We start from the raw sequence: 9,784 nt of genomic DNA on the forward strand, positions 1-9,784 counted from the left end.
ATGAGTCTTATTTTCTGAAGCACACCTTTTGGTGCCGGGAGAATGGATAGCATGTAATGAGGTATGGCCTGGAGGACAGATTTTGTGAGGACAAGGTGGCCTGCAAAGTTAAGGGCTCTGTGGGTCCAATGATGACAGTGCTTCTCCAAATTGGAGAGCATTTTCTCCCAATGAATTTTTTGCCAAGGTTTGTCAGTAAGAGGAATACCTAGGTATCTGGAAGGAAGGTTACACCTCTTGAACCCGAGGATTTTAGATAGATTTTTCTAGACTGCGAGGTGAGTGTTAAAAAAGAAAATGGAGGATTTAGAGAGATTGAGGTCCATACCTAAGGCTTTGCTGAAACGTTTGAGAATGTTTTTGAAACCTTGAGCCTCTTTGATTGTGGGCATGCCATGAAGCATAGTATCATCAACAAACTGCTGGTGGGTGGTGGCATGGCAGGAGGGTAGGGGTTGGAGGCCTTGAATTACGTTGGCCTCTTTTGCCTTTTTGATAATATGACTTAGACCTTCCATCAGTATTACGAACAGAAAGGGGGACAGGGGATCCCCTTGATGAATACCTCTGGTAGGAGTGAACTGGGCTATGGGAGCTCCGTTAACTAGGATGGAGAATCTGGTAGACTTGATCAGGGCTAGAATCCACTTTATCCACCTTTTAGCAAAACCAAGGGCCTCCAGTATAGCCTCCAAGTAGTTCCAGCTGACTTTTTCATAGGCTTTTGAAAGGTCCAGCTGCATGAGCATGCCAGCTTTTTTCCGAGATTGAAGAGTATGAATCATCTCTTGGGCTAGAAATATATTATCCATAATTTGTCTTCCTTCCACATAGCCTGATTGTTCTTCCGAAATTATCCCAGGAAGAATTGGCTTTAATCTGTTAGCTATGACTTTAGAGATAATCTTGTAAAGCACATTGCACAATGCAATCGGGCAAAACTTCGAAGGTGTATTTGCTTCCTCCTCTTTTGGTATAAGGGTTATGAAAGTAGAGTTGAGGGATTTTAGGATGGACGAGGAGCGCCGGGAGTCTTCCACCACCTCCCAAACTTCCACTTTGACTATTTCCCAATAGGCTTTGTAAAAGTCGATGGTGAAACCATCAGGTCCTGGAGCCTTTCCATTGGGCATATCTCGCATTGCTTCTTCCACTTCTTCCATGGTGATCGGGTGATTCAAAGATTTGTTTTGATCATCTGTTATAAGCCTGGGAATGGAAGTCATTAAATCTCTAATAGCTTCCTCCCTATTAATGTTCGGCTCCAAGGCAATCTGGCTGAAATGGTTTATGAGGAGGGCTAATATGTCTTGATGGGTTTGAAAAGAGGTCCCCTGTTCATTCTTCATCCTGATTATTTTATTAGCGCTTCTGTGATCAATGGCCGAGCAATGAAAGAATTTTGTATTCTTCTCTCCTTCTTTAAGCCACTAAATTCGGGATTTTTGCTTCCACAAGGTTTCCTCCTGGTGGCATCTGGCCTGCCATTTCTGCATGAGTATCTATTCTGTGTTCATTGTTTCCTGGTTGATATCCCCCTGGATCCACTCCTTGTGAATCTGTTCTAACTGATCCTCCAGAATCTTCTTATCTTTAAATATGTTGCCAAAGACCTCTTGGTTCCAGGATTTTAACCTCGTTTTGATATGTTTGAGTTTGGCTTGGAGATTGTACATCTTGGTTCCCCTTATATCAATCGGCTCATTCCACCATTGTTTTATTTTTGAGATGAACTCCGGATGACTGAGCCAAAACTTTTCAAATCTGAAGGGTTTGTTCCTCGGGGTGCCGAGGATGGCCGCGTTCATAATTATAGGCCAATGATCCGAACCTCCACTTGGTAGAATGTCCGAATCCATAGTAATCCCTTCAAGAAGGATGTTTTCTGTTACTAAGAACCTATCCAGTCTAGAGGAAATTTGCCTATCGCCTCCTCTTTTGTTGTTCCAGGTGAATGCACCACTCTTGGGGAAGATGTCTACAAGCTTTGCTGATTTGATAAAATCCTTGAAAGCTTTTGCATCCCGATTGAGCATCCTGATGCCTCCCTTTTTTTTTTTTTTTTTTCTGTGAGTGAAGTGATCATATTAAAATCTCCTCCATAAATCGTTTTTGCTAGGGGATATCTATGCTGCAGGTTGGAGAGACTTCTAAGCATTATCAATTTTTCCTCTAGTTTCTGAGGGCCATATACATTCGTGCAGAGATAAGTGTCTGAATTCCCCACAATTTGGATTTCTATGGAAATGGAAGATCTGGAAGCCTCTGCAGAAATAAGATGGAGGACCTGAGGATTCCAAAGAGTGGCTAAGCCACCCTCCATTCCACTGCTTTCTACCTCTATGCATTCCATTCTTTTTCCAACTTTTTTACTTATGATTTCCATTATTTGGCTGGAACATTTTGTTTCTTGCAACAAGATCATATCAGGTTGTTCATTTATGAACTTTTTTCCTTAATAACCATTGTTTCTTTAGGCTGTTTAGCCCTCTAGCATTCCATGAAAGTACTTTCATAATTGACAGATTTTAGGAAGTGAGTGTGAAAGCCTCAAGGGCTTTCATCTTACCTGAGTTAAGGAGCATTTGACCGAGCTCTTGGAGTGCCTCATTGTTTGTCCTTCTACCTCATTTTTTCCGGTGCTTTGGATTGGTAGTGGTTTGATGCAGTCCTTGAGCTTTCACCCCTAGACCCTTTGTTGTTCCATAGCTTCTTTTCTGCAAATCCATTTCTGCTTTTTGTCTTGCTAGGAATAATGAGTTTACTCTGTTCACCTCCTCCTCAGGTATGTGTTCTATGCCTTTCTTTTTCCATTTCTCTACCATGTTCAGTAGATCCATTCCTTCCTGTTCTAGAATGTCGCTAAGATCCATATCCTCTAAACCCATTTCGCTGGTTATCATTTCTGAATCTTCTTCCAGTTCTTCTGTTAGTACTGGAACTAGTGGGATGTTATTTGAAGGGGTGGAATTGGGGTCTTGTGTCCTTGGTGTCGTTATGGTCTAGTTGATTTGCTGTGGATCTTGCTCTTGATTGGTCTCCTCTACTTCTGTCTCTGAATCCAACACCTCAAATGCATTGCCTGTGCTTTTGATCGATGTGCTTGCTTTAGGTTGTTGTCTTCTGTTGGCTCGCTGTCTAACATGAGGTCGATTAAAAGCTTCCTTATTTTTTCCCCCTGTATTATCCTTGGGTTTCTCCGTTGTTCTGTTCAATGGGCATTCCCTGAATAGATGCCCATGTTCATGACATTTCCGACAGCGAAATGGGATCTGCTCATAGTCTATAGCTTGAAAATAAACTTCATCCCTGTATTCCAACCATAGACCCTCATGTAGAGCCCCTGAAACATCCATCTCGACACAGATTCTGGCACAGGAGGTATACCTCTTTTGTAGTGTTGCCTCTGAAGCTTTGATGAAGGTGCCTAACTTATTGCCTATCTGTTCTAGCGCCGCATGTCTCCAATAGTCAATCGGGAGAGAGAACAGGCGGATCCAGATAGGTACCTGTTTGAATGTTTCCTGTTCTGGTACAAAGTTGGGCTTCCATGGTCTTATGTATAGTCCTGCTGAGGTGAAAAAATATGGTCCTACATCGAAGATGTGGTCCTTATCATCCAGGTTGGTGAAAACCACTATGAAGAAGCCTTTGGCCCCTAGGTGGGGCTTCCATTGTTTCTTGATACACAAGCATAGGGCTTGTTCTGTTGGCCAGAAACCCATAAACTTGCAGATCACTACGTGTTCTGCCATGTGTTCTCGGTAAGCCTGTAGTTCTGGGTCAGAGATAATTACCAGCAAGTTTTCAGTTGTTTTAGGCTTTCAATGCCCCTGATTCTCTTTCTTTCTGGCGCCCGTGGCTGTTCCTTCCTGTTCTATTCCAGACTGGTTCCGATCTTCCGCGTTTCCTATTATCTTGTCCTCAGGCTCCTTCTCTTGTGGTATCTGTTCTGGAAAAGGGCTTTTCTTGTCTCTGCCTACTGTGCTGTTGCTGCCATTGGTTTCTTTTCGCCTCTGGGTGTTTCTGGCCTCCTCGTTTAGCTTCCCTTTATTGCTCAGTTCCTCCTTTCCTGTCTTCTCAGATCCTAAGATCTGCACCCCGTCCAATGGGGCTTTATCTTTTTGCATCATTACCTGTTTGTAAGATGGGGTCCCATTGGACCCCGCACTTTTCATTTGTTGGGTCAGAACCTACCCTCTTCTGCGAAGTTCTGTAGCCCTCGCACTATCCTCCTTCAGATTTTGGTACTATTCTCATAGATTGAACAGGTTTTCTTCAAACCCTAGCTGCTCCAAAAACGTCGACTCTTTATCTCCCGGCCTTAATTTCCACGGGACAAAGTTGATCAATTGATCAAGGCAATAGTAGGATTTTTCTTAACAACCATCTTGGGAAAGATAAATGTATTTTTTCTGAATAGTAATAGAATTGCATGTTCTGTTGAAACATGTACTGAAGGTTGTTGAGTCTTTTTGGTGACTTAAAAATCAGATGTGGTTTTAGTGCTCAGTTGCTCTTATAATATGGCTTACCAATTATAAGGATAGAGGGGTTATATTATTTATTCCATTTCATCATGACTAATCATCTATCTTGTTGGAAATGTCAACCCAAACTTAGTTTTTTTTCCCTAAGCCTTGCAAATCTACCTTAGAAAAGCATTGGAAAATGATTTTCCAGCACCTACAGGAAGCACTGGAAATGATTTTCTAGCACCTACAAGAAGCATTGGAAAATCATTTTCCAGTGCCTACATGAAAATATTTATATGCATCCACACCATCATTATACAATAATTTATTCTTTACTGGATGAAGATAGTGCTTACCCATATCCACAAGAAGAAAGCAAGCTGGAAATCATTCTTCATAACATAAGGTAACCATCAAGTAATTGGTACTCTCATAAAAAATTAGTGAACAAGATTTAGAAATTTAGTTTGTTAATGGAAATTTGGTGTGAAAATCATTTTGATACCTAGAAAAGAGTGAAATGGATCAAGAAAAGGATAAGTTGAGGGTGATTGAACCAAAATAGTTCATTTGTTGGCTGCACAGTTGGGGTTCCTTTAATGACAACATGCCTCTCTTGAATTTCTAAGGGAAACTCTGTTATTATAACTTGTAGCTTTGTTCCAACAAACAAAACTATCTATACATTGTGGATATCAAATGACAATAAACCCAAAGAACTCAATCAAAAACCTTGCCAAGATTACTAACTCCTATCATCAGTAACTCACTGTCATAGTAGTCCAGGGATTTTGTGCACTTACAACTAAGGGAACTAAAGAGAGACAAAATTATGAATACCACCTTGCTCAGAGAAATAAATCCAACCAAAAAAGAGGATGCATATGGTAAGTCTAGATAAGTTCAGATCACTTATGGAAACTTTCCCATAACTTTTGGTGGGAGCGACTAGCCGGGTCGAGACTAGACAGAGGTCCTCATATTTACAGTCAACATTTCATGAGGAGATATATACAGGATATAATAGTGGATAACAGGTAGCATTGGCGATCCTCTAAACCCCATTCTCAAACCTGATTCCATGAAAAGAATTTCCTACCAAAACCAGATGTTGCAACCATTCCCATCGTATACAACAATCATCTATTACAATGTGAAGGTGTATGGCTTGGTTTACATTGAAGGGTGTAGTGAGTCACAAAACAAGTGTTCAATGGTATAGTCCGGCACACAGTAACCTAGGTTTCGAGTTATCCATGCCACTACTTATTACAGGTATCTCTTTACTCATTTCAAACCAAAATCTAAATCCAATAGACTACAATTTCTTCTCTTCAGTGATGGGAGCATTAAGATAAACTCCTAACCCCAGGCCTTTTGGTCTTTTCTCCACAGCTAATAGTTTAGGATGACATTGTTCATTTGCATCTTTGGGCATGTAGAAAGTGTAATACGATGAGAGATTTTCTCTTTTAGGCTATGGGTGAGGAAATCATTCTACCATGGTCTTGTTAGGATCTACCTCTATAGCCATGATTTCTTTCACCTCCATCTATGAGTGTAGATTTTCAAATAGTTCCTTAGATGGCCTACTCTCATGATCATTTAGCTCACAAAAAGATAGAAAATATAGATGAACGCCTTAGAAATAAGCCTCTTCGAGGGGGCAACCTCCTTTACATTACACAAATGAACAATTCTTAGATGATACAAATGACAAGACATCCTTTCTATATATATGTAAGGGGTCATAATATAATCAAAGCCGACATAACAATATTAATGTAAGGGCACAATAATAACAATAGTGAGCTTCTATGGGGAACAATAATAATAATATGGGGACTACATGGGTACAACAATATAATAAGGGGGTTTTACTAATAACAACAAGGGGTTACACTAGTAGTATAGGGGCCTAAAATGCCCCTCTCCTTCAAAAAATGTTGTCCTCAATGCTTGAGTAGTTCTTGAAGATTTTGTATAAAATCCTTGTCCTCCCATGTGGAATCTTCAGCAGGTAAGTTCTTCCACTTGACGATATACTCTGAAATTGATCGATATCGTAAATGTTGGGTTCTTGTTTCTGCAATTGCTCCAGGTTCCAATATAATTTTTCCTTCCTATTCAAGTTCTGGAAATATTGTTTGAATTGGGATGTTCTGCAACTTTTGAATGAGAAGCCACACTTCTTCGTCCTTCTTCCATTCATCCCTTGCTTCATTTATCCAATCTGGTTGGATAATAGAAATAGCACAAAACAATGCTTCCACATCCTCATCCTTTCTTGAGAGTGCATCTGCAACAAAATTTTGCTTCCCTTTTTTGTAGATGATGTCAAAGTCATAACCCAACATATTTGTCACCCATTTTTTCTGTTCTTCTAAAGATAATATTTGTTCTAAAAAGTATTTAAGACTATCATGATCCATTTTTACCTTGAAGTGTCTTCCCATTGGGTAAGGTTGCCATTTCTTAATTGCATGTAGTATTGCCAACATTTCCTTCTCATAATTAGCTTGCTTGAGATGTAGCCATAAAAATACCCAATCAACTGCGATGTTGATCTACCTGTTGTTTCATTTGTTCTGCACCAAAGTGGCGTTATCCTTTAAAAGTTGGAGAACTTGTTGTTGATGCTCGATGTGATCTTTCACTGCTTGAACCTTTTTCTTCTTGATATGTCCTTCTATCTTGAGAGTTTGAGGAGTGGTAATTCTTGCCAATTCTTTACAAGATATGGTCAGATTCATTTCTTCTTTCTCTGGGGTTGGTTCCTGGTGTATATCCTCTTCTTTTGATGTTTCTTGATCCTTTTCTTCCTCCTCTTCATAATCTATGTAAAATAATTTCTTCTCAGCACACTTATGACCTTTAGTGCATTTTCTATCACAATTGTAACAAAGCCCTTTTTCTCTTTTTTCTTCCAATTGTTGTGGTGTAAACCTTGTAGGTTGTGGAAGGCTAGGAGAAAAAACATTTCCATAATTATAGTCGTGAGTGGTGGGATTCTTTGTTTCCATAATTTCGCTTTCAATTTTTCTTGCCCACTTGAATGCCTTCTCCAATGAATCAGGTTCCCAAAGACGAACCTCATGTTGAATGTTATCGATTAAAGTACCTATGAAGACATCAATCCTTTGCTTCTCTGGAATATCTTTTACCCTTATATTCAATTTTTGAAATTCCTCAATGTGCTCTGCCATTGAACACTTTTGTTTGAGATTTATCAATTGGTTAAAGAATGTGTTTCTATTTATATCTTCATAATGTGCTATCATTTCCTCCATGAAAATTGACCACGTAACAAGTTGTTTACGAGAACAAAGACCTTTATACCATAAAAATTGATCCGGTTCTAAATATGGAGGTGCAATATGTACCTTTTGTAACAGTTGCACCTCATGTAGATCAAAATATTACTCCATCTGTAGTATCCAATTTACCAGATCCTTGCCATCAAACTTCGTCATATTGCCTTTTCTTGATTTTAGGATCTTGATCTTGAAACAATTGTAACTTTGTAATTTAGGATCTTCGAGTTTTGAAATCATGACCTACAGTAGCCCTTTGCGTCCTCCTTCCAATGCCACCATTTTGATCGAAATTGGATTCTCTAAGAAAGAGTTATGCACAATCTCCCAAGATGACCTGACTATATACCTTTTCAAAAGAGCGAAATTGTATGAAGTGCCATGTGTCACTATTTTGACCTTCAGATCTGAAAAATATACACAAGAAACTATAGCCTGTCCTCATTCTGTAACTTCTTACGAAATTTCAATTTTATGCTCAGAGAGAGAGTTATGATGATTTTCCCCAGGTCACCTGTTTGGGATGTAATTCGTGAGCCTCCAAAAACCCTAAATTCCTCAGATCATATAACCGAAAATATAGCGAGACAAGATCTGAAATATTGACCTGAGGTTTAGACCGATTTCTTCTCAAATTGTTTTTTTTTTTTAGGTTCAGAAACTTTGTAGTGAAACAATTATAGTGAAAATTCCACGATGACCTATTTTAGATGAAATTCTAGAGCTTGCAAAAACTCTACCTTCCTCAGATCATCTATCCTAAAATATAGCGAGACAAGATCTGAAATTTGGACCCAAGGTTCAGTGCGATTTCATCTCAAATGGGTTTTTTTTTAGCTTCTGACATTGCATAGAAAATAGTTATAGCGAAAATGCCATGATGACCTGTTTGAAGCAGCGAAACCTTAGAATCCAAAGCTCTGATACCAAATGTTATGAAACCAGCTCACAAAAAGATAGAAAAGATAGATGAATGCCTTAGAAATAAGCCTCTTTGAGGGGGAAACGTCCTTTACATTACACAAATGAACAATTCTTAGATGATACAAATGACAAGACCTCCTTTCTATATATAGGAGTCTAAGGGGTCATAATATCATCAGAGCTGACATAACAGTAATAATGTAAGGGCACAATAATAACAATAGTGGGCTTCTATGGGGCACAATAATAACAATATGGGGACTACATGGGTACAACAATATAATAAGGGGGTTGTATTAATAACAACAAGGGGTTACACTAGTAGTATAAGGGCCTAACAGAGCATTAGGATGAACTCCTAACCCCAGACCTTGTGGTCTTTTCTCCATGGCTAATAGTTTAGGATGCCATTGTTCATTTGCATATTTGGGTCTGTAGAAAGTGTAATACGACGAGAGATTTTCTCTTTTAGGCTATGGGCGAGGAAAACATTCTACCATGGTCTTGTTAGTATCTACCTCTGCAGCCATGATTTCTTTCACCTCCATCTATGAGTGTATATTTTCAAATAGTTCCTTAGATGGCCTATTCTCATGATCATTTGGCCCTAGTTTCTGATTTCCCATAAGAGCATGAGAAGCCTATAATGAGACAACTTTGGCCCATACATTTTGATACTTTTGAAGTATTCCCCTAAAAATAATACCCCCCCTCCTATGCTAAGTGCTCACTTGAAAATAGAGCTTCATTTCTTCAGGAATCCTTCTTCGTTCCTTTCCTATTATGACAGAAAATGTGTATACATAAACCTATTGTTGTAATTGATTAGGGAAGAGTCCTTCTCATATTTCCTAACCCAGAGTGCATCTCTTCTAATCTTTCCAAACCCAAGGTATCTAATCAATACACCCGGTTAGTTTACCATCTTGAAATAGTTGCAGATGTAGGTGGTCCAGGGAGTTGTTTTGGTAGAATATGAAGAGGTAAACAAGGTAAGAGGGATATTGGAAAGGCTTCTCAATATTATTAACTTACTAATTGAATTGTTCCCTCATGCTTTTGGCAATGGAT

General features: G+C 39.1%; 1 protein-coding gene across 1 annotated transcript; it reads right to left on the reverse strand.

Annotated features, from left to right (window-relative positions):
* Positions 1–1,502: 1,502 nt before the first annotated feature.
* Positions 1,503–2,036, reverse strand: LOC149167720 (uncharacterized). Its single transcript, XM_089430572.1, has one exon. The coding sequence runs from the start codon at positions 2,034–2,036 to the stop codon at positions 1,503–1,505; it is 534 nt and encodes a 177-aa protein (XP_089286698.1).
* Positions 2,037–9,784: the final 7,748 nt, after the last annotated feature.

The sequence above is a fragment of the Pinus tabuliformis genome, chromosome 5_1 (assembly GCF_031772625.1).
Source record: "Pinus tabuliformis cultivar Carrire ecotype Pingquan chromosome 5_1, CPIR1, whole genome shotgun sequence".
NCBI classification, from domain to species: domain Eukaryota; kingdom Viridiplantae; phylum Streptophyta; class Pinopsida; order Pinales; family Pinaceae; genus Pinus; species Pinus tabuliformis.

Bases quoted from the DNA above. Each gene is read 5' to 3' on its own strand.
- LOC149167720 (XM_089430572.1), bottom strand. From the start codon at position 2,036: ATGCTCAATCGGGATGCAAAAGCTTTCAAGGATTTTATCAAATCAGCA.